The 26,045-nt window shown below is 36.6% G+C and overlaps 1 protein-coding gene and 1 long non-coding RNA gene across 14 annotated transcripts in view; one reads left to right on the forward strand and one right to left on the reverse strand.

Annotated features, from left to right (window-relative positions):
* st3gal5 (ST3 beta-galactoside alpha-2,3-sialyltransferase 5) overlaps positions 1–26,045 on the forward strand; it is a 41,980-nt gene that overhangs the window by 6,221 nt on the left and 9,714 nt on the right. The window contains exons 1-6 of one of the 13 annotated variants that reach the window (XM_058798084.1): positions 14,164–14,608; positions 14,871–14,959; positions 15,051–15,128; positions 18,251–18,313; positions 25,008–25,125; positions 25,258–25,378. In XM_058798084.1, the coding sequence (XP_058654067.1) occupies positions 25,022–25,125; positions 25,258–25,378 (225 nt within the window). In that variant the 5' untranslated portion in view covers positions 14,164–14,608; positions 14,871–14,959; positions 15,051–15,128; positions 18,251–18,313; positions 25,008–25,021. Of the gene's footprint in view, positions 1–13,817; positions 13,961–14,154; positions 14,609–14,870; positions 15,129–18,250; positions 18,314–25,007; positions 25,126–25,257; positions 25,379–26,045 lie in introns of those variants that run through there. The other 12 variants (XM_058798087.1, XM_058798082.1, XM_058798083.1 and 9 more) reach the window with 12 other exon arrangements.
* Positions 6,366–13,872, reverse strand: LOC131553420 (uncharacterized). Its single transcript, XR_009274183.1, has 3 exons — positions 13,745–13,872; positions 10,868–10,962; positions 6,366–7,458 (listed from the first exon to the last, which is right to left on the reverse strand). It is a non-coding gene; the product is annotated as an uncharacterized LOC131553420 (long non-coding RNA).

Below are 26,045 nucleotides of genomic sequence, written 5' to 3' on the forward strand. Positions count from 1 at the left end.
AATGTCTGAATTGTATGGGGAAACTGCACATTCATCTTTAAGGAGAGCTTGTTTAGATGCAGGAGGCTTGCATGGTGTCGCTGGATATGAGGGGAATTCCTCTTCTGAAAGCATCAGAGCTTGGTTAGCGTAGTCATGACAGCTAGACATGAGGAGGTTCGTCAAACCTGTTGCCACGGCCTGCTTAGCAGCCTTCATCGTCCTCTTTTTTTTTTTCCCTGTGTAGACATATGGATGATAAAATATGGCTTACAGATCACATTCAGACTCTGCCCAGAATGTACAGTCTTATCATCAATAATGCCACATGTGCAATTAAAAAAAAATAAAAATTCCATTTCAATTTCTGTTACAGCACCAGTCAGCTGCAGTCCTGGTGTCTCTCAAAAAATGTGTTCCTGCTGTGAAAGAAGAAAGTATGGTCAAAATATTTGGTGTAATAATGTTACAATTAATGCCTTAAACTTGTAGGCCTAGACTAGAGCATTTACAGTACATGACATAAATGATCTTTTCTAACAATGAATGCTTTATATAAATATTATAAATATATTACTATTGTTTTTCATTATAAAATAACAGTAGAAATTGTTTGCAACAAAACGTATGAAATTTACACATGGTTTTGCAACAAATAAAAAAGGTTATTACAGTTAAAACATTTTGCTACACTCACCATAGTTTAAGCATGCTATTTGTAGTAAAACCGTGGCTATACAAATTGTAATAAAAATAAACATTTAATTTCTCTGTGATCCCACATTATGCCCATTTTCATTTTTGTAGCTATTACAAAAATTCTATACTTAATTGAACTGCCCAATTTCCATTCATCATTTTACCTGCCAAAATTTACATAACCTCAAAGCCGCAAGGATCATAATTTAAGATTTTTCTGAAGTTTGTGTGTTGTATGGCTTCTGCCATCAGTCAAGGCAAGCAAGGCAGTCTCTTTAGAGAAAAAAAAAACAACAACTGGATGAGAAAATTATCGATATTACAAAAAATAAATCAACGCAAGTATTACAAAATGTGACTTTAAAAACTAGTTTTTCACTATCTAAAAAATCACTCGTTTTTATAAAGTAATTCTGTCTGACAGCAACACCCGCTGGTAAAGTTAAAAAGAACAGCTGAACATTGGGTGACTAATAAAATATGTTTGTTTTGTTACTGCCTTTTGTTATTATTTTGGAGTAAATGTAAAAATACTTAAAAACACTAAGTTAATGAGATTTATTGGTTTTGATAAACAGAATATTACACTGTAAAAATACAAAATATAATTGTGTTTGGCCTTTTTAATGTAATATTTATTTAACCAGGGAAATGTGACAACAGTAAGGTTAGATATGTGTGTATGTATATATATTAGTCATACATGAAGCCGGACGGTGCAGAAAGTGCAAGAAGGACTCATATAGAAGTAATAACTTACAACTTACCAGGAAATCCCTAATATGGACAAAAGCGTCCAGCTATCACTGTGTTATCTGAATAAAAGTCACAGACCTTTGGAAACGTGAAGATATTAAACACACGATTGCCACAATATATGGTTTATTTGTGCTTTTTTTTTTTTTTTTTTATCATCTCCAGGTAATAAATAAAGTATATGAACAATTAAGTGCTACTTGACATAGCATTTATTACAGTACAGAAACTATTCTGCCTTATATGTGATAAAAAATAAAAAATAAAAAAAATAAATTAATAAATAAAGTGTTTGTAGTACATTAACAAATAATTTATTTGTTATTGTCCAACAGTGTATCTGATTTCTAAGCCAATTAAAAGAAAGAAATAAGAGAAAATTTATATACAATATCTATATATGAAGTGCTATGAATACTTTCGCAGGGCACTGTGCGTATATATATATATAGGATACACGTGCGTATATACTGCCTATACAGCTAAGCACTCCTTGGGGGTGTTCCAGAAAGCAGGTTATGTGACATACCCGGGTATGTCTGAGGGTAAGTAAGCAGATAACCTCAACTTTCGGTTCCAAAAACAAAGATAACTTTCAGGGTATGTAAGTATAGCAACTTGCTCTCTGAAGATAACCTGCTCCGGAGTAGGTTCTGTTTCACGGTTAGCTTACTTCAGAGCTATCAGAGCATGTGTGCGTGACTTACTAACGAGACTCCAGTGGGTGTGACGCACAATATTATTACAATAAGTTATATATATATATATATACACAGTCATGGCCAAAAATATCAGCACCCTTGGTAAATATGATCAAAGAAGGCTGTGAAAATGAATCTGCATTGTTAATCCTTTTGATCTTTTATTTGTAAAAAATCACAAAAAAATCTAACCTTTCATTGGATAATAAGAATTGAATATGGGGGGAAATATCATTATGAAATAAATGTTTTTCTCAAATACACGTTGGACACAATTATTGGCACCCCTAGAAATTCTTATAAGTAAAATATCTCTGAAGTATATTCCCATTCATTGGTCACAAATATGCAAAAAAAGAGGGCTACTGGGATGCAAAACTCTCTAATATCTCTGTGCTCTCTGGACAAGGGAAAACTTGTCTATAAATCTGTGTTGCAAAGCCAAGGCACTCGAGAACTTATATTAAAAAGCCTTTATTATCTCATGGCTTAAACATTAAAAATAAGTCACAGGTGACCGCATGCATTGCGGCTAATATGCCTTCATCAGGGTGTGGAAAGCAAACACACTCAGAGTCTGTTATACAACAATCACCTGATCACATGACAGTCACATGACTTCACAATCACCACATGGAGCAAGAAGAATGGAAAAAAATACTTTCACAACATATTACAAAATACATCATAAATCATAAATTAAAATCATCCAATTCAATTCAATTCAAATTTTTTTTTAAATCCATATACATAAAGGTGGTGCAGTCGTAGTATGGGGCAGAGAGCAATATGCTGAAGAAGCCATGCGACATGCAGAACTGTGAGTACTATCAACTGCTGAACTTGAACCCACTGGAAAGAATTAAAGCTGAGTTGACTGACATACTGTCACATGCTATGAGTGAGGGATGGATTTCACGATCTCTTGATATGAGATCATGGGCTGAAATGCCACCTGCATGTTTTATTTTACAGTTAGCAGAATGGACTCTGAACAATAATGTGTTTTTGTTTCAAGATCAACTTTACAAACAAATTAGTGGCACAGCAATGGGTGCATGTTTTGCCCCTAACTATGCAAATTTGTTTTTGGGGTTTTGGGAAAATAATTTTGTGTTCTCTGATTCTAACCCATATTTAGCGGTGGGGCAGATACATAGATGATATTTTTTTTCCCCATTCCTATTTAAATAATACTAACAGTAATGTGAAGCTTAGTCTTGAGTTTTCATGTACTCAGATTAATTTTCTAGATTTAAATATATCTAAAGATAATATGGGTGAATCGCACGCTACTATTTTTGGACAGGAAACTGACAGAAACACTATTTTGAGAGCAGAGAGCTTCCACCCCTTGTGACAAGGAAGAAGAGTTTGACATTAGGGCCAAGAGATGATTCAGAGGTTTCAGGCACGAGGTTATAAGAATAGTGTGATTAATAAAGCATATAATAAGGCCAAAGGTATTAATAGGGAAGAGTTGCTGGTGAAAAAAGGAAAATCACAACAGTCTGCAAAGTCAGTTTATTTTGTGACAGAATATAGTACAGAAGCAAATCAAGAGAATTTTAAAAAAGTAACTGGGAAATTTTGATGAGTGACTCACATCTTAGAGATGTTTTACCAAAAACTCCTTCCGTTGTGTTTAAAAGAGCACCTACAATTACAGACAGATTGGTTAAAAGTCACCTTCATCAAAAACTTGGTTAGGTCCAAAGGTTGGAAATTACAAATGTGGTAATTGCAATCGTTGTGATAATATGGTTAAGACAAGTATGTTCATAAATATAACATCAGGTAGTGAGTTTAAGATTAGATCATTTATTAATTGCAATACCTCATTTGTTGTGTATCGATTGGAGTGTCCTTTTGGTTGTTTTTACATAGGGACGACTAAAAGGAAATTAAAGACCAGGGCCCGTATTCATGAAAAATCTTAGAGTTGCTCCTAGTAACAACATTCTAAGAAAATTCTTAGAAATGTGGGTGTTTCCCCTTAAAATTAAAGAAAAGATCCTAGTAGGGCTGTCATGATATTAGAAGTCACGCAGTAAGAGCGCTGCTAATTCAGTTTTAATGTGCATCTAGAATGGCTGCAGATGAGGCATTAAGTGCATAGAACTGCGACCAGCTGAACATTTTACAGAGTTTAATATAGCAATGTAGTCGCTCAGTTTTTCAAGATCAGCTTTAATCGTGTAACTGTTAACAGATTTGAACAAAGAAATGAAGTGTTACTACGCACAGGCCTTATTGATTGCAAATACAAAAATAAGACGAGTAAAGAAAACACGGTACTTATTAAAATAATCACCCTTTACTTAAATATATGAACACAGAAAACCTCTGTTAACTAGGGATGGCTGACGCGAAACTAACATTTGACACGGTGTCGAGATCCCGAAGCGCAGATGTTTCGAAACACTGCTCCGAAGCGTGATTCGAAACACCCATGTCACGTGACTAAGGCGATTCGAAACACTCATGTCACGTGACTAAGGCGATTCGAAACACTCATGTCACGTGACTAAGGTGATCGAAGCATCAGGGCGTGTCACAAGTGTTTCGAGACTTGGCATACCTGCCGAATCTGTGTTTGATTGACAGGGTCGGTAACAAATCACACAATCGCACGTCTGTCTCAAAGTAGAAAAGTGGAGTTAACGCATCTTCACTTCGTGAGTTTTTGTGAGAGGATTTTTTCAAAGGCTGGAGAAATTATATGTAAAAAAAGAAGTAGGCTAAGTCCATCAACAGCAGAACAATTAATATTTTTAAATAAAAATCTTTATATGTAAAAAAAGTGGCTTAAGTTAAGTCGTGACGTATTGTCAAGTATGGTGACCCATACTCGAAATTGTGCTCTGCATTTAACCCATCCAAGTGCACACACACAGCAGTGAGTAGTGAACAAATGCGCACACACACAGTGAACACACACCCGGAGCAGTGGGCAGCCATTGCTCCAGCGCCCGGGGAGCAATTAGGGGTTCGGTGCCTTGCTCAAGGGCACCTTAGTCATGGAGTCAGAGTGCTGTTCATTCACAACCCCCACCTTCAATTCCTGCCGGCAAGAGAATCAAACCTGCAGGTTACAAGCCTGACTCCCTAACCATTAAGCCACGACTACTTGATACACATAGACTACTTGATGTAGTTTATTGTATATTTTTCATTACCAAAATAACACTTATTCACAAAGAGTTCATTCAGACCTCAGACTGATGTTTCAACACATTACAAGAACAGAACAATAAAAACACACATTTTAATTGTTTTTTATAATTTTGTCAAGATGACTGCGTCACCCAGGATTCGGACCCAAGGTGACAGCATTCCAGTCGAGCACACTAACCACTCCCCCAGATCACTTGACTTAACATACGTTAAATCGTCAATTCGCTTAACTGTTTCTTTGTCGACGCTGTTTCAGAGCAATACTTGAAAATGACCACTAGGTGTCACCGTAGAGACGGGTGTCGAAATGTTTCGAAGCCTCGACACATTTGCTTCAGTGTTTCACGAAGACTCGCTCTGCCCACCACTACTGTTAACAGGTTAATGTAACATTTACCATTCTAATAACTAGTAAAATAATGGCAACTTAACGTTACTCTGTAACTGAACATGACTCTTCTCGGAGTAGCTGCGAGCGCTGCGTCTTCTTCGTGTTTGACAGGTGTCAGGGTTAAGGCACAATACTGCCACCTGGAGGTCAACCAGGTACTGGCGCTGGAGTATTTACATATGGTGTTATCAATCCTGTTCATTTTAAATATTGCGGTTATCGCCAATACAGGTATATTGTCACACACTAAATTAACACGATATCGATAATTGTTGCTTTGAATATCACGGTTATCGTCAATACCGGTATATCGCGACACCCCTAGATCCTAGTAAAGAAAAACGTAATTCAGAAAGCATCTTAACCCTTAAAAGAGGTCTTAAGGTCCAAAATTGTTAGGAGTACGGACGAGGACTTTTAAGAGGCTTAAGAGTGTCTTTAGCAGTGGACAAAATGGACGAAACATGAAGAGGGAGAAGAAATGTGTTGCACACAATGCATGACAGTGAGTTGAATTGGTGATTTTAATTTATGATTTATGATGTACTTTGTAATATGTTGTGAAAGTATTTTTTTCCATTCTTCTTGCTCCATGTGGTGATTGTGAAGTCATGTGACTGTCATGTGATCAGGTGATTGTTGTATAACAGACTCTGAGTGTGTTTGCTTTCCACACCCTGATGAAGGCATATTAGCATATTAGCCGCAACGCATGCGGTCACCTGTGACTTATTTTTAATGTTTAAGTGCCTTGGCTTTGCAACACAGATTTATATTCCCATTCATATTAACAATTTTGAGCACTCCATGGTGATTATGAACATCAAATTATCCAGCCATGGCTTCCTGTTTCACAGAAATAAAAATAGGAGGGAAAACAAAGCCCAAATTCCCTTAATCATCATCACAATGAGAAAACCAAAGAATATACTTCTGATGTGCAGCAAAAGATAATTGAGCTTCACAAATTAGTGAAGTGGCTTTAAGAAAAGAGCTGGAGCAGTGAAAATTCCCATTTTCTTCATCAGGGCAATAATTAAGAATTTCCAATCAACATAAAATGTTAGGAAACTGCCTGGAAGAGGACGTGTGTCTATATTGGCAATAACATTAATCTTTCTCATAAAGTAATTTCAGTGACAACAGGACAAACTGCAATGCTTTTTAATAATTAAATAAAAGAAAGACAACTTAAAATTGTAAAATCACGGAGCACAGACATTATCAGTATTTTACAAAAATGACTATTTACAAATAAAATCAAGAAAAAAACTGTTTACAAATAAAATATAACAGCCTTGTTTTAAGACAGAAATAAATTGTGACGAATAGCGTGCGAAAAATATCAGTACAAATGCACTTGACAAAATTTTATTTTACAAAAGTACAAAAATTATATATTTATTCAATTATAATAAAGCCACAAAAAGTAATACATTACATGAGACTTTCTCTAGACATACCCACACAAAAGTACAAACAATCTTTATTCAATTAAATCCAAAAAAAAAAAAAAAAAGAGAGAAAATTATTACAGATAAAACATGAAAGACTCAGCACAAATTCGTTAAAGTTTGCGGCTTGGCATATTTTATTAAAGGCGTAAAACATGAGCGGCGAAAAATAATTCCTTGGAATGAGAGGGAGATGACACGTCAGACCATCTCATTTGCGGCTGGTTGAGCGTCAAGATGAGCCAGTAAGCAACCAGTCGTGACCAAGGTCATTTGGGCACTTTAATTGGGATAAACCCACCTAAAACCAAGAATAGAGTCATATGAATATATTCATAATAACAAAATAATGTATGTCCTTGCAGCAAGAGTGAACGCGTTATACTCGCAGCGCCGCAGCGGCTGGCAGGAGCTGCCACTGACAGGTCACGTGACCTGCCAGTGGCTGCCTGGCAGCTGGCAGTACACTATCGGGAACCATTGATTTATGGCAGATTTATGTGTTTTGCTCTCCTTCCACTGTAGCTAGGGGAATAAAATTATTAGAATTCCTTGGAATAAGGGAATGCGTTATAACACGGAGCGCTCTTGCAGCTGTCTGACTGAGCAGCCAGTGGAAGCGACAATCAGCTGCCAGTTGGGATCACGGCCATTTAAACACTTTAATCGGCTAAAATCCTAGTCTAAAACATCGACCATGTAAAAGTAAAGAACTGAACAGGTTCACAATAAGAAATCAAGCACAAAACACAAAATCTGGCAAAAATGTATGGTTGCTGAAACTTAAGGCATACTGCCAGCCAGCCAGCCACTGGCAGGTCAGCTCCTGCCTGCCAGTTGAAGATTGAACCCCTACTGGCAAATTAATCGTTTGATAAGGTTTGACCCCAACTTCTCATCGCAACGCGGAAGGTCATCTATCATTGTGTGATGAGGGTACAGCACCAGTGTTGCCAGGGTAACGGCACAAGTGGGCTATTTTGAAAATACAGTTGTGGGAAAAAATTATGGAGCCCTGGGTTGCGGTTTTTTGGGCTACTTTTATAATGTACCGCGGCCATCCAAAGTGTAAATAGACAAATAAATATTAAAATAGATCCTTTTACTAATGTGTATTATACTTGGAATGTATCCCTGGCAACTTAAGAACATCACAAACAACGTGAGTTTCAGCAGAGCACATGTTAAGGCTTTTACACAGCAGAAATAAACATGACAACAGCCACTATAGATAGAAGATAATAAACACATGATTACGATAGATATGGTCTGTACGTGATTTTCTTGAGGTGAATGTGTACGTTATATCTGAAATGTTATTTTGTGCAGCTATTTAAAAGGCTATAAATAGCATATTTTAACAACAGTAAACGACCAAATTCCACATGTGATCGCAAAAGGAAGTTATTACAAACACTCGATGGTGGTTTGAACTGAGTTCTGAGTAAAAGTGTACTATTAATCTCATGAATTGTCTTATGAAGCATTATGCTAATATTAGCTCTAATGCAGCTGCAGAACAGGTCCAGTTCTTCTTCATAATGCATTTTGTCATAATACTTCACGTAAGGTCGCAAGAATGTTTTGTTGTATTTATTTAGAAATACTTTTGATAATAGTTGTGTAAATGTATCCTGGGATTGAAGCGATGTGGCTTGGTAAACGTTGTATTGCCAGTTTAAAAGCTGATAATGGCTGAATAAAAACAAAAGAATAATGATAAAAGAATAATAAGGATTATGTCTCATACCTGGCGGAAGTGTGAAAGGTTCTGTTTCCTTAAACTAGTTTGTCATGCATTTCTTTATTTCAACACATTTACAGGTAAATCCTAGTATTTTAAATTTGCAGTCCATGACTGTGATTAACGCGATTAAATTTTTTAATTGATTGACAGCACTAATATATATGTGGGTGATTCTTAGACTATGGGCACTTTTATGTTCTTTGGTCATATTTTTAAAAATACATATCATTTTGGACAAATTCCTCTTTCTTTGTCAAACTAACAATAAAACCACCTTTACATTTTTTTTACTACCTTTCTATTATGATTTTTTTCATACTTTTCAACCTCCTTATAGGTGTCAAAATCACTGTTTTCTCCTTGTCGCACACCCAGACTTTTAAACTTCAACAATGAAAATACAATTTAAAAATATGACGTATCTGGTAACTATTAATGTAACTGAATTAAGCACTAGTAAAATAATTAAAATACATTATAGTATTTAATGTGAGACCACTATCAATATTACTTTTTATACAAAATATAGCTGTCGCACAGTATTGGTGTAATTTCCACCACAACACTGTACTGTCCCTTTAAGAAGTCTGTGTGAAAGAATGTCTCGGTGGTTTCTGTGGAAGTGTAGAGTGACATCAGAGCACATGATGGACATGGAAGGAATTTACATTTTCATCAACAACAAATGGAAGAAAAATCAAGGTAAATATTGCTTGATCAGTTAATATATTTATTCTACGTCATTTCCAAACATGCTGTACCTTCAAGGGTGTTTTTAAAAAGCTAAACATTTTAAGTTAAATGAGTATTTTGCATACATGAAATGCTAAGTATTTATTCAAAGCTGATCAGTGAAGCCATCTTCCATTTTTTCACAAAAAACTACAGAAATGTCATTTCCACCACAGTCTCTCACACACTGCCCTCTGTGGTGGAAATGACATTTATGGTTACAAAGTACAATTGATATGTTTAATGACTTTGTGAATTGAGTTTAATGAGTGTGATGAGTTTAAGACTTTTTCTAATAAATATCTCTGCTGTTTCTCTACATTCACGTTAATTCATCGTCATTTCCATCACCACACATTTTTTTTAAATATTGGAAAAGTTCTCATCACACATTAAAAATGTATCCACAATTTATGAGATCATGCTCTACTTAATATAAAAATTCAAGTTATTTATTTTCTAATAAGCTCTTACCCAAACCAATATTAAATTTCAGAGTGTGACAGGTGTACAGTGCAGCATTTGGTCCTGAGGGCAGTTAATTTATCTCATTGACAAATGTATAATTATTGTACATTGTGGAAAAACTGGTAAAACTAGTTAGACAATTCTTTAGTGGCATAAGTTATTCTATTTGTAAAGAACAGCTGTATATTGAGATGTGGTGGAAATGACGTGTTCATTGCAGGTCGGAAAAATGTTAAATATTAACAATTTCTCTTGTAATCTAAGTTTGTCCTCTTACAGACCTTAAAACTAGACAACTTATTTAAACTTATGAGACTGTTATGTGACTTTTGAACAAGTTTTTTTTATTCAACTTCACAAGGCTAAAAGTTTCCCCTAGTTGAAGAAACGCCCATATATATATATATATATATATATATATATATATATAGTTGTATGATATGTAAATTATAAAGCAAAATATAAGGTAATCTATTATAATATGGTTGTTATATATATTGGCATAATAGTTATCTGCCTAAATTATAAAACACTTTTATGACAAGGTAATGTTTATTTTATTATATGTTTGTTATATTTTATTATCATCTCCGGGGAGTGAATTTCGAGGGGGGAAGGCGTTTCATTTCCAACTATTTGGAAATTAAAGTGATTTCTATATTTTATCCATTCAAAAGACTACGTAAGCGATCCCAGTTCTGCATATAAACGTAGCGCTGTGTTTATGGTTCGCTGCGCGATGCTGTCTTTTGCCATTTAATACCTGCAGACTGCAGCCAATAGAAATGCTGCTCTATCGCTGTGTGTCCTGCTCCTCACAGCACAGAGCGTGAAGCAGACTGCAGTTGTTGTCATTCACTGTAACAAACAAAGTGTAGAGACGATGTAAATAATATATTCAGTTTGCAGTGTAGAGAGCTTCATTCATTAAAATGGAAGTTTGTGAAAGAGTGACTAAAGGAGGGTAACAGCTAGCTTTTTAATGATTACAGAGAGTTTGCAAATGCAAAATTGAATTAATACAACAGTTTTTGATTTTATACAAAAGTTAATATTAAGTGACTTACATTTTAGGAACACTGTTGTCTATTTTGCTCTATTTTGTCATCAAAAATATAGTTAAAAAACAAAGTCACAGCTGAGCCTCTGGCAAGTCTTTGACACAGCGCTGTTTCTTTTATGAATGAATCTTTGCTTTTGAACAAATCTAGTGAGTCAATGATTCAATGACCCATTCATAAAGAGAGTCACTTGCTTCGTTCCTAAATGAATCAGCCGTTTGAACGAATCGATTGAATGAATGATTCCGTGACAAAGAATCTGTACTGGCAGTTTCTGTTTCATTTTTAAAGTATAAATTGAGTCATTTAATTCATTGAAATGTATATATTTAAAACATTAATCTCATAACATTGTTATTATGAGATGCATTAATGCCACCTCTGAGTCTTGTCAAAAATTTCTTAAATTCTGTAAATATTCCTTAATGCCACATTTGTGCTCTTCTGTGCCATGCAAAGATGAATTGTTGATGCTGATTTCATTTGACTTGAAACTTATTCTTCCTGATTGTTATTGTTATATCTTATTATTTTAACTGAATTTATTGTTTAGTTAAAATTTTTTGATAAAAGTTTATAAATCTAAATTTTTTGGCACAAAAGATGACATACATTTAATAAAGTTAGAAAAATGGCATTACAAAGGTATAATAAAAAAATTAAAAAAAAACTTCACGGAGTCAAATATCAATAGGAAGGTTAATTTCTGGGTCATTCCTGGGATTCGGTAATATTTCAGTCCCCCAGAGTTTCTAAAGTGGTGGTTCACCAAAATGAATTGTTAGAAGCTTTTCACAAAATTTTGGGATGCCCATTATAATTAATAAAAATAATTATTGCATTTTTATATTTTTAGCATAAAATAATGTCTTATATCTATCTTGAAACAAGCATTTTGTAATGTCCCTGAGTTTGTACTCAGAAAATTAATAACAAAATGTGCATAGTGCCTGTGATTTTTGGCAACAATGTAAGCATTTACTTGTGTTCCTTTCTTATAAAAAATATTTTTCTAAAAAAAAAAGGCAAAATATTTGATAATTATGTCTCTCAGTCTGAACTCAACCCCGTCACACTAATCATTCTTCGCCCATAATAATTCAGTCTCCACTCATATGTGACTTCATTCAGGTCTCTTTAATAGTGGTGCAGAAAATGGTTAGTTGTATCATACTTTTTATTAATATTTTTGAGGCATGTTATGGTCAGGAAGGGTACTGTCAAGCTTAACAACTCAATCCTGTCATATAAAATTAAGATGGAAAATTATTACTTTTACATTTTATTTTCATTCATAAGTATATACAATGTGTTTATTTTATTGCTGCCATATATGGTCTACTCTCCCATGCTACATGAGCAGCAGTGGCCACAACCCCGTCACACTCAACCCCATCACAAATATACGTATTTCTCATTGTTACAGGGTGGTAAACTTGTGACAGGGTTGAGTTATTTGCTTCATTTATTAATAATTTTAATGAAAAAAATAAAACAATTAAGAACAAAAGTATTTCTTGCTGATTACCATCTGACATGTTAAGGGCTAAAACAATAAAATTGTGTTTTTAGTTAAATTTTAAATTAAAAATATTTTTTACAAAAATAAAAGTGTAGACACACAATTGGTGTATTTTTAGCTTCAGTCCTATAAAAATGTGAAAATGATGATAAATGTTATCATTAAATTGTTATCAGGGACACAAGAGCAGTAGGTAGATGTTTGTTTTATAACAATTTCTGTGTAAAATCATTTTTAAACCAATCCCATTTTGTCCGTTACGGGGTTGAGAGAAGAAAAAAAAGCTGGAAAAAAACTCAAATTGATAAAAGGTCTTTAATGCCTGAGGTGGGAAAATTATATTTTGAATATGATATATTAAAATATGATGAATATTTTTTTGGAGGTTTGATATGTGCCTAATGATGTGGGGTATTCAGAAGTTGAAAAACATGTCTATTCCAAGTTGAAATGTTACCGAATCCCAGGAATGACCCTCCTGTCATTGATCAGAAGGTCTGTTCCTATTTTTTATTTTTTAAGTAGGAACACTAGTGCTCCTGAAAAGAAATGTAAGCATAGAGTCCTCAAGAATGTAATATTAAAAACTAACTGCAAACGTTTTTGCAAAGTAATATGTGCAAATTCACACACTACATATCTTTAACTTGGCCAGAATTGCAGGTGCTTGTCTAAATATACAAGACAGTTTAGAGAAAATATTAAATATGTTGTTAATAAATGTTATTATAGATTATAAATAAACTGAACATACCTCGAGTAAGCAAGGTTTGGGTTGATCAACTGAGAGGTCAGGGTTTAGCAGAGGGTAAGTTAACCCTGCTTTCTGGAACACCCCCCTTATGTGTATGTTATTCATGGGAAAAATGCTTATGCAATTTAGCTTATTAGGTTCATATTCTGCTTGCTGGTATATAATATGCATCATAATCTTTTATTTAAAAATAAAACTGTGTAGTTTACAGCAGAAACGGCGACAAACGGTCGTGACTCCTGGCATGAACTCTGGAAGCTGATACATAAAAATGTATAATAATAATAATAATAAATAACACACCTGTGGGAACTTTGCCTTACATTTTTAAAACCCCATCACTCGCCACTGAGAACAGTGTAGTTTTTACCGAACAAACAGAAACGGCACCGGAAGTAACGCTGCGACCTTCCGCTGCCAGAGAGAGCGCGAGCCTCTGCGCTGATTGCTATGAGCGCGAGGACTCGAATGAGACCAATCTGGCGAAACGTAATCGTAATGGATGATGCATGATGAGAAGTAATTTATTCACTTTATTTCCTCGTTTGCACATCACTGCTTGTACCTGTATTTGTGTGCTAGTTGCGAAACTTAATTGTAAGAAACTCGTCAGATCACGGTGATGTTTTAACTGAGGTAATGATTACTGACTTTATATATCTGAATATGTTGAATATTTTTTCATCACGGCCCGGGACGGTAGTCATTACGTTATAGCGTAAAGAACCGGTGAACCGCTTCACTGAAACGAACTGTCCGAAAGAACCGGTTCGCTGAAAAGAACCGGACTTCCCATCACTACCGGACAGCACGCTCAGACCGGAAGTTGCGCAAAGACCCGCTCTGAAACGGTTAAGGCTAGAAGGGATACGCATGCTGCCACTGGGCATGCGCACATCAATATAGCGTAATTTTTGTCACACTGTAGAACAGCAATTACTATTTTTGCATTCTTGTAAGGGGTAGGTTTAGGGTTGGAGTAGGTGTAGACGTTAATAAAACACAATCTAATAGGTAGAAAATTCCATTTCATTGTCAGTTTCCGGTCGGAGCTGTATCCCTTCTAGCCGTAACCCTCTGGAACGGTTACAGCAGTGCGCGCTGCGGGTCTGCAGCATACCATCAGCTCCGTGCACACATCAAGCTCTCTCTCTCTCTGACATGCAGGTACTGACCTCTGAGTCTCGACTTTCTGTCGAGTCCACCGCGTAATGCTGTTTACACTGGACGCGTTGCTGTTGTTACATAATGTATGTCAAATATTGCACTTTGGCTTCCGTTGTGGTTAGACCAACAGGGTTTACAGAGTTTATTAAACTGTCACCGTGGGTTTTTTTTTTGCATTTGGAAAGAAAGCGTGCATCTGTGATGATTATTGTGTGTGTGTGTGTGTGTGTGTGTGTGTGTGTGTGTGTGTTTCATCCATAAGCTTATAGTCGCGTCGAGGCGTCTTGCTCGTGTCCTCCAGCTCCTTCAGCTGGTTTAGTAATGGCGTCGACGCTCGGCTGGCTTGGATAGGTGGGCTGCTCATATGGCTTTTGTGTTAAAACATCTGGAGAGATACAGATGTAACCTTATTATCCTGTTTCCTGACGCACGCTACTGTTAGTGACATGATGGATCTGGACAGCGCGGAGTTATTGTTCAGCTTGCGGATCATTATGACAACACCAAGCTAAAGCTAATGGTAAGCCAGAATGATGATGAGTGCTCCTTATTATTGTAGTTATTAAATCGTCTTCAGGTGTAAACAAAAACAATACTTTTATTATGATGTGGCTTTGTTAGTAATGTATCAAACAAGCAGCTGATTGAAATGTGGCTAGTTAAGAACGTTACTTTGTTTCATTTGTCGCATCCGTAGTTACCCAAATCAATCTCGTAGTTGTTTATATGTATTTATTTGCACATTAAAGGCCCTTGAAATGATGTAGAGTGCATAGGTTTTCTTAAAGTATTTGGGTGGTGTAACTTGGGCGGTTACTTCATGCTGTTTAATTATATATATATATATGGTGTTGTTGTTATTATAGTATGCATTCAAAACATGGTAATGCAGTGGTATTTTTTTTTAAACTTTTCTATTAATTAAAGACTCCACAGTATTTGGCATGAATACAACCCCTCTAAAGAGAAACACACGCACAAAAAAAAAAAAGATTATTTCTTAATGATTATTAAAGCAATTCATGGGTGGAGGAATGTATAGTCATTCATTGAGATGTTGCAGAGTGCTCAACAATGTGAGGGATTTGGAGCATCTTCTGCTTCAAGTTGTTGTATTTCATCACACAGTGGTGTGTAAACTGATGCCAGCATTGATAAGCAGAAGTCCTCTTCTCACGCCTTCAGCTCTCATTCATCCCTGTAGAAGAGCTTCACTAGCACTGAACCTCGCTGTGGGATCCAGACACGTCTCACCATACTTCTCCTTTAGAAATGCCACAAGTCTATATTTTGTAAACATGGGCCTTTAAAAACGGTCTCAGTGAGTTCAAAGTGCTTTGGTTGCAGTAGGTGGTTTATGTGGTGAATAAGTAACCATACCTGTTACTTCTGCAGTCACTGTTATTTAAATAGTGCTTTTAACCATGCAGATTGTACCAAAGCAGCTTTACAGTATTAAATGGGGAAACTAGAGATCAGTTATGCAGTGTGCATCTTACTCCGTGAGATAAACGGTCACTCTTTCACAGCTTCTGCTGGCTCTGCTTGGTACTTCTCCTGTTCTTTTTGTAGTAAAAAATCACTCGTCACAAAATGAAAGGTTAAAGTGAAGGCCTGGGGTCTGTTCTTCGTGCCTCGCTTGACACTTAATAGCCTACATCTGAGATGATTTAACAGATGCCAGATAACTGATCTCTTGCTAAGTTGGTTCTTTAACCAAGTTACCGGATTTGATTAAAATATCGAGATGAAGTTGAGATTACTTGTGTTGATATGTTCGATCGATCCTTGAAGCCATGATCAGCAGTGCAGTGATTAGCTGGCGTAATGCCGTCATATAATTATAACCTATATGTTTTTATTTTGGGGGTCATTTGAGACGATAAATACATTTTTCAAATCATTAATTTTACCATGGTGAATATGCACGACCAGTTTAAAAGTACTGTGCAACTGCCACTAGGGGGAGAAATGCGACCGTCGTGTCCGAATGTCGTGTGCAGTGGAAGGTAGAGTGGCTGCTATGGAGTGAAAACAGTATGAAATCTCCCACAAATGCACACGAGATCCACATGCACGGACACAATCCACAAATGCATGTGAGAGATCCACACGCGCGCGCACACGCAATCCAAGCAAAAAAAACCCTCTAAATATCACATGATGAAATTCCAAATATTGGTCGCAATAATGTTGGAAAAGAAATCAGGGTCCTTAAAGTGGATCGCCGTTCTACTACACATGTCTGACCGCCTACTTCATTCACTCCGTAGGTAAAGTGAACGGATCGGCTTGTGCGCATTTGTGAGTTAAGGCCGCGGAATCTCAAAAGAATCCGCAAATACAAAAGCACGTATTTATAGACATTCTTAATAGAGCCCTGCATCTTAATAGACGGGCCGGGCCGGGCCGGTAATTCTGATAAGGATTTGATACGGTTTTCACTCCACAGGGCCACGATCAGCTCCGGTGGTGTAACACGCCGCAGACGTGTGCAGTGTAAATAAGGAGTTATGAGAATTATTCATTCATGAATAAACCTTTCATTGAATAAAATTGGTCATGTATATTTTTATAGATTCTGCAACATTTAAATTATTATTTAAAATTTCAAATATATATAAAGCAACTCCAGGATGAGCTTTGAAGAACCCAACAGTCCAGAATCGTGTCAAATTGGCAACAACAAAATCCAGCTAACTGAGTAATCCATGTACAAAGAACGGACCCATGACTATTTCGGAGACCTTCGTTTTTTTGACAGTGGATCAAATCTCAACTACATTGTTTTTTTTTTTTTCTGTGCTGTATATTTTCACACTTCAAACTGTTTATGCAAAGAAGTAAGGCTCTTGATGATTCTCTATCAAGTGGTTGCATTGTTGTCAGCGTTAAGTCTAGAATAATTCAGTGGCTTCTATAGCACTTTTAGGCCTAATTGGCTGATCGCAAAGAGCTTGATTGACAGGCGATCTTACCAATCAGACAGCTGCGGCCTGTCTCCATAGAAATCCATGTTAAAACGGGGTAAAAAAGATCGACTGAATTGAAACTTTTTCAATATAACTGAATATAAAATCGTGCTGAGGGTTAAGCTGTGCTGTTGTTGGTTGCCACGGTAACGGCAATAAGCTAAGGCAGGGGTCTCCGACCTTTTTTATACCACGGACAACTTTATCTTTCTCGTTGTTTATTCCTTCCCTTGCTAGCTTGTGCTTATTTGAACAATGGTGTTGCGAGCACTTCCTCTGTCTGTTTGCCTCTTCAAGATGAATCACTTTATGTATTCCCCAGTCGTAAGTCGCTTTGGATAAAAGCGTCTGCAAAATGACTAAATGTAGTGACAGAAGTTAAGAAGTTGAATTGTTTTGTTTCTTCTTGTGGTTTTAAATCGCTTGATCGTGTAAATTGGCAAATTAATCTGCAAATCACATGCTGAACAGTGGGGTCTGGTATACCACGGATCAGCTGCCACCCGTTTAAGCCCTAATAGACAGATCAGAGCAATCTTTACTAATTTAACATGAAATCGTCAAATTGCTACTCCATATCAATCGCATACAATGAAAATACAGAATAATTAGAACAATCTTTTATGCACAATAACTAACAAAGCGTCATATCTATATACATTTTCCCCAGAACGTCCTCGCGACCCGGTAGGAATTCTTCCACGACCCGGTGGTTTGGGACCTCTGAGCTAAGGTATTCCTTTTAAAGTACTTGTTTTGCGTACCAGAAGATCTGCCATGTCTGGCCCTGAAGTTAAATACTGAGTGTTAAATAATAAAATGTGTTAAAACATGTGCTCTTATCATTCTGTGGACAAAATCCCGTGAACTTGGCCCCGATCGGAAGCTTTATATGCACGTGCGCTCATCTGTTTTCAGTGCAGGTTAACCACGACGCTTCATCTCATCTTCCCACTCATTAAACTATGACAGGTCCTTTACTGCAAAAAGACGGTCACTGTGACACACTACTACAGTGATGAAACTATGGCACTATGTACTTTTTAAAAATTTTAATAAGTTTCACGTTATATTGTCGGCTCGGAAAATAGCTAAATGCACATGCCCAGCACTGCGGTCAAGCCAGCCGTGTTTTTTATTTGGTTTGCACATCTAATCGTGCACTTACTGAGTACTGAGTGGGTGCTGAGTAGAGGTCTGCATTCCCGCAGCTGTCCCGCGGGAACCGACCAGATTTCTTGCGACGCGGGATTAAATTCCCGAATAAAACGCAGTTGCAATTTGACCGGGAGCGGGCGGTCTAACAATATCCCGTTCCCGACGTCTTTTCAGAACAGCATATCTGCGCTTTATTCAAGCACCGGTACAGCCTGCACGCGACTGTTATGCACACCCTGCACGCATGAACCAGTGCTTCATTTTATTTGCGTGTGTCTGTGCGCAGCATGTGTATAACGATGCTCAGAGCAGGCTACCAGTGAATATACGGCCCGCAGGCAGAACAGGCAGGTTGTCGATGAGTGACAGAGCAGAATAAAGATGGAACAAAGTATGGATACGCTGTCCTTGAAGAACGCTCAACTCGGTTTTGTTTATATTTTGCTTAGCCTATAATTTTAAATGGCAGATGTCGAATTTATTTATTTTTCTTCCGCGACACTTTTCCTAGGCTACTGTGTTTACAGCAAGATCTTAAACGAATTTAGTATTTTGACAAGATGAATAAAATTATAATAGGCCATTTTTGTACAACCTTAATTTTTTTTCTCTGCGACACTTTCTATTGTGTTGTAAAGGTTAAACGAATTGTATCCTGACAAGACGAATAAAAATAAGGAATACAATTTTTGTACATTTTTATTTTCTCTGTGACACTTTTTTCCCTACTGTGTTGGCAGCAAAATGTTAAACGAATTTTGTGTCTTACACAAAATTCGTTTAACATTTTGCTGTCAATAAAAGACTCTTGACGACGAATTAAATAACAAATACAATTTTGTGCAGACTACACTTTTATTTGTTAGCCTATCTGTCTTTCTTTCAGTAGAGGAAATTTAAATGTGTGATTCTGGAAACGAGATCTAAATTTAGCGGGAACGGTCGGGACGGTAAGAAAATTATTCAAAGCGGACAGCGGGTGAACAAAGAGTTAATATATCGCGGGAGCGGGCGGGTGCGGGATATAACCTCGCGGGAGCGGGACTCAAAAAAACAGTCCCGCGCAGACCTCTAGTGCTGAGAGCGGTCTAAATGCATGTAAAGAAGCTGTCATACCGGCGTTTCCTTTATACTTTTAACTTTTTTTTTTTTATTTTAATGTTTGTAAATACATTATTTTTGTACATAAATGTTTTTATTGTACATTAATTATTATAAATCATTAATTAATGTTTATAAATTTTAATATTAATGTTTTTTTATTCATTGTTCATTTTTTATATGTGTGTGTGTATAACAACAAAATGTGTCCTAGCACTTGCACTGTGTCCCATTTTCCAACACTCATAAAAAGTGTTTCTTTATAGGTTAGCTCAGTATTCAGACTGACCCTGACTATCACTGTATTTATTTTCTAGTCATTTTACTGTATAGTTTTGGAGACAACTAAAAGCAAAATCACCCCAAACAACAAAATGCGTCCTAGCACTTTGTTTCCGTATATTCAAGCTAGGGGTGTGCGATATATATCGTCTGCGACAATATCGTAATTGTTGTTTTAACGATGTACAATTTGACATTGAGTATTTTGCAAAAACCATTCAAAACGCCTATGGAGTGCACACTTACGTGGTAATCGTGGTAATGAAGAGGCTTAAACAGTGCGCATGCACATTTAGAGTGTGTTTTTTGAAACAACAGTTCAATAAACAATAAGTTAATATTAAGAGACTTACGTTTTAGACACTATATTGGCTGTTTTTGCTCCATTTCACTGACAAAAAATAATTCCAAACAGCTACAACACTGTTTTGTCTTTGAGCAACATGACGGTGTTTCGTTCCTGAATGAATCAACCGTTTAAATGATTCGGTTCAGTCCCAATGACTCACTTATTAACAGTGACTTTCTGCCACCTACTGGCGGTTTTAATTTCACATTTAAAGTCTATTTTCATTTTTTATATAATTTTAAATATCAGTTTTAAATTTTTTATGTTTAAAATGTCAAACAATTATGCATTTGTAACTGGTTAAAGCAATCCATGTTCCTCTGAGCTGCATTATATGGTGTGTAAATACATCTAAATGCCTCTTCAGATGCAACTTCTGCAAAGATTAATTTTGATGATACTGGTTTCATTTGTTTGGTTACAGCCTAAATTTGTATCATCTTAATTGACTGATTAAATGTAACAATTTGACTCAAAAGATGTACACACTTAGAAAAAAAAATTAAATGAAAAGATGAATTAATCTCTGATGTGAACTGACCACACAGAATATGAAGAATATCAAAACTGCAGCTGTCCACGGTAGTCAGATATAGGGCTGCAACAAACGATCGTTTTGATAATCGATTAATCTAATGATTATTGGACGATTAATCGACTAATCGTCAATTATTCCACTGATTAATCAGTAGACTTTGATTATTCAGCTTTTGCAACTAGTTAAAATATTAAGTTACACACATTCTAACATAAATAAAGGTCACTTCAGCTTTAGAAAAGCATATTATGTAATTACAATTATTATACAATTAATTGGTAATACTTTACAATAAGGTACATTAGTTAACATGAATTAAGAATGAACAGTACTTCTACAGCATTTGTTAATCTTAGTTCATGTTAATTTCAGCATTTACTAATGCGTTATTAAAATCACAAGTTGCAACGCCAGTCAAGCCCCTATTCCTTAACAGTAACCATAGCAACAGCGACTGAAGTAATATCAAAGACGCGACGTCCATAAAACTGAAAGTCTTATCACTTTCTGACATGACAAGAGTGAAGTCGAGTCGAGCTTTATTGTCATTCGGCTAAATGTGTGGACATACAGTGGAACGAAATGTCGTGTCTCGCAGGACCACGGTGCTACGGAGTTAAACACCGTGAATTCATCCATCAACTCTTCATTAACCGACAGCAGCTTTTACCTGTATCTGGAGCGGAGAGCGGAGAGCGGAGCATTCGAGTTGTGCACAGAACACAGAACTGACAGGAGCGGCTCCAGTTACTGACGTAACCTCGGTTCCTTGAGATAAGAGCATATAGGGCCCTGCAAGGCCCCCTTTTGAACTGCTTTGTTTATCCACCATATTTGCAGGATAGCGCTGCCTTTCTGCTATTGAGTTTAGGGCAGTATTTGATTTTTTTTTTTTTTTTTGGTCGTGATTTGTGAAAAATATCACAATTGTATGTCATTCATGCTGCACCGAGAATTGCAATAGTAACTCAGATCATCATTCTGAGAGAAAACTGGATAATGCAGTATGTTTTTTCGCCTTTTTTCTATGTGTAAACACATCAAACGAAGCAGGTAGCAGAGAAGACGCCGAATAGTAAATCTGTTAATGTCACCGATTAAACCCACTGCCTCTCACTCAATAAAAGAATCACATTTCTGTGTGTTTTTGAAAGATTTGATTTTGTTGGTTTAATAAACGTTACCACCTTTGCGAGTATGACTCTCACTAGTCTTGTGAATTAGCAGAACTTGAACAGGGGACTTTCTAAAATGCTTAAAGTGGCTTAATGTACCAAGACATAATTGTAAAGCATATGTGCAGATACGCATATAAGCTCAAAATGTGAACGCAATGCGTTTATTTACGTTAAGCATTTTCCTCTCATAAGAACACGCTTAGTCCACTGAGACAGTGATAATAAAAAAAAAAACATTCTTTACACACCTTACTAATAAATCATAATATGTGCAGAAAAACAGATGAGCCCAAAATATGAACATTAAAGGTGCCATAGAATACAGTATTTTAAATTGTTCTCCGATATCTATATAAAAGGTATGTGGCTTAGGTAAGGGCAAAAAAATCTCCAGAAACTGTGTTAAATGTCCATTTACAACCCTAGGATTTCTCCCTAGAATGAAATGGTCTGTTATTGGCTTATTTGGAAGGGTCATGAATAATACTATTGAGCTCTGCTCTGATTGGCTGTTTCACAGTGCTGCTCATCACAGCAAGAAGGAAACACAGGGAAGAAAATATATATTTAAATACTTTCTCTCGCAGTTATATCGTCGGGTAATTATACTGTATATAAAATGCGGGCATCAGGGAGCCGCTATTAATATGCTGGGCACTGAAGCTGCTTTTGAATGATCTGTCGATCGTGTTAGTTTCACTTTCACTTTCGAGATTCGCGATCGCACAAACTCTGTTTATACTATGGAGCGGCAGTACTTACCACACATTATACAAGATCAGATGCTTGTCAGTGGTGCTCAGGATCTGTAAATCATTCGCCATCATCTTCAGTCATCTCTTACTCTGTTTATGTGGTAAGTGAAATCTTATGTACTGTAACGCAACAGCCTACTGCTAGCAAGCAGCTAACCATGTTCCTTTAGTGGCTCGCGTTATTTTAGTAGAATGTGTTATTTGTTTTCCGTGCCTTTCTGAATACAGACACCAACCCATCCCTGCACTTCACATCCCCTGCACAGCCTGGAACAGAACATTTATTTCCATGATTTTCGCTGTTGTCCTCGCTTGTTTCTTCACAATACCTGCAGAACTTCTGATGGTTCGGCTGGCGGCTGGCTAGAACATGGGCGGATAGACGTTATGTTGGGAGCGTAACTATTAGTGATCCCGGCTGTTACGTCACAGTCGGTGTTGTGTTCTGATTCGCCTGTTTTTCAGTGGTCTTTTTTATTCACGAGATTTACATAAGGAGAAGGAAACTATGGTGTTTGAGGCTCATAGTATGTCATTTCCATGTACAGAACTCTTATTATTCAACTTTGCCAAGGTAAATACAGTTTTCCATTCTATGGCACCTTTAAATATCACTGTCTTAATCCATAAGCGCTTTCTACATTGCGGTTTTCTAAAGGGAGGAAAACGTGTCGCGTTAATATTCTGGTTCACCTGCATGTCTTTTAGCATCACTGTCTTAGTACATTAAACCAGCATTTTAAAATGCCTCAAAACTGTTCACAAGCTCCTGGGATTTGATTTTGCTTGTCATTTGTTGAAATAAATATAAAAAGTACAGTGAGTTCGTGACTGTATGCTGAATGTGATCCACAAACACAACTAATAATAATGTTTAAGTCTTGTATTTTGAAAATAGGATACAGAATCTCTAACCTCAACCTTCATCTTCCCACTTTATTAATGCCCTAATTACATTATTAACTCTGTTAAATTGAAGTATTAAAACAAGTCCAGCGACGCTTATTATAACCAGATCTGGCAACATGGCGGAGCGGAGCGGAGGCTGCACTTGCGCCAAGCTTCACTCCTGCGTTTCGCAGCTGCTGCGAGTCAGTCACATGAATTTATTCAGCGACATCATTTTAAATAATTTTTCATATCTTTTCAAATTTTATTTTTGAACATGAAACATTTACGGAGGTCTGGACCTCATAGCTGGCTATGGGCCTGGATGTGTAAAGTGAATGAGTGTAAACTAGCCTATATGAATGAAATGAGCGCAAATCAATAGCTGTGTTGTGATCTATGTGCGTCTCAGAAATCAGAGCTTTGTCTGGAGTTATAGCAACTCAACAAAAATATCCTAAAAACGGTCCTAACTTCAAACCTATTCGAAATCCGACTGTAAAAAAGCATTACATTAGCCTTTTTCATGAATACAAGACGAAGAAAAGAGATGTTTGATCTTTTTTTCTACTAGTGCTCTTTTTTAAGATTGTGGATGCTTGTCTCTTGTCAAATTTGTACACAAAGTTTCACTGGAAAATAAGAAGAATAAAGTTATTTTTCTTTCTTTTTTGATAGTTTTAAATAGAAGATATTTACGAAGTTATAATTTTAATAATAAAGAATACTTTCTTTAGTTATATAAGGCATATTTGTTAAATGAAAACTACGAATTGAACAGATTTGCATTTAAAATGGTATTTTCTTGTAATTCGACAAACTTCTGGTTCAAGCCACGTCCACTTCCGGATCTATCCCAATACAGATACAAATAATTTTGAGATTGTCACAGATACAGATACAAATAATGGCTCCGCTGCACACCCCTAGTGTTTTTGCAACCCAACATTTTATCACTTTGAATTTCCTGATTAATTTTGACATGCTGCTTTGGCAACAGATCAAGCAGATTTGCTCTAAAGAACACTAACATGTCTTTTGAGTAAAGAGAAATTGCTTAATTTAGCAGATTTGCAAACAGGAGAATGTGGTTTTGGATCAACTTTGTCTTTGTGGTTTCAGTACTGCATTGTGTGCCATATTAAGTAACCAGCTTGGGTTGTTTTTCTGCTTTTAAGGTGCAGTTGAGCACATGCGGAAGCGCAAGCCTCTTGTTTCAGGCAGCCGAAGTGAAGAGAGGATGTTTTGCTCCGCTAACATGAGGAGAGCCGTCAGACAGTGGCATTGTCAACCCAGGTAAACAGAGGACATGATAATAATGCTTCTTTACCTGGAAACCCTTAAAGGGTGAATTCACCTGCAAATGTCATGTCACTGATGCTGTAAGTTTGAGTGCATTTAGGTAACGGACCATTTTTTTTACTCCAGCAGAAAGCTGCTTATTCCTCTTCTGAGCTTGGTACTGATTTCGCTGGCTCTTTTGAAACTGCCTGTCTTTCACTCGGACCCAAAGCCTGTGGAGGTGCCAGTAGATCCCGTCTATAGAAAGGTGTGTCTATCTGTCTTTTACACCATCTTTACATCAGATTCAGGAAGTATCTGCACCATTTCTATGATCAACTCAAATCAATTTAGCTTCTGTGTGGCTCTGATTCACAAATATAGGTCTGGTGATGTGGGTGATATTCATGTTGCCAAATTCAAACTCTGTTTGCTGGCGCAGAAAACTATAGTTTCAAGTTTTGTCGTTGTTAATAGAGTTCAGCAGAATTTGTGACCATATTTGGAACGATGGTTCTGAGAAACACAGGTCTGATACCTCCATGAAGTTGGCCCCTCACCCAACGCAAAACGGCGGCAAAATAGTCTCGATCGTTTGTGCTGCTTTGGTTTTTTTATATATATTTTATTAATATTTATAGGTCATTGAGGTCACTCCAAATTCATCCCAAATAGTCTTGTTTGTTTGTGCTGGTAAAAGTTTTGTTTGTGCTGCTTCGGTGTTTAAAATATTAGACATTGAATTATAGGCGATGACGTCACATGCTCCAAAATCATGCTTCTTTGTTTGTGCTTCATTTGTGCTTTTTTTTTTGTAAATATTAAGCCACAAAACGACTACTTAAATATGACTTCTGCGTGTCTCTGTGTTAATGTATGGCGCTGGCGCGCGGGTTTGTTCACTACTCATACAGAAGACCGTGTGATGCTTCCTG

The sequence above is a fragment of the Onychostoma macrolepis genome, chromosome 14, assembly GCF_012432095.1.
Source record: "Onychostoma macrolepis isolate SWU-2019 chromosome 14, ASM1243209v1, whole genome shotgun sequence".
Taxonomy (NCBI): Eukaryota; Metazoa; Chordata; class Actinopteri; order Cypriniformes; family Cyprinidae; genus Onychostoma; species Onychostoma macrolepis.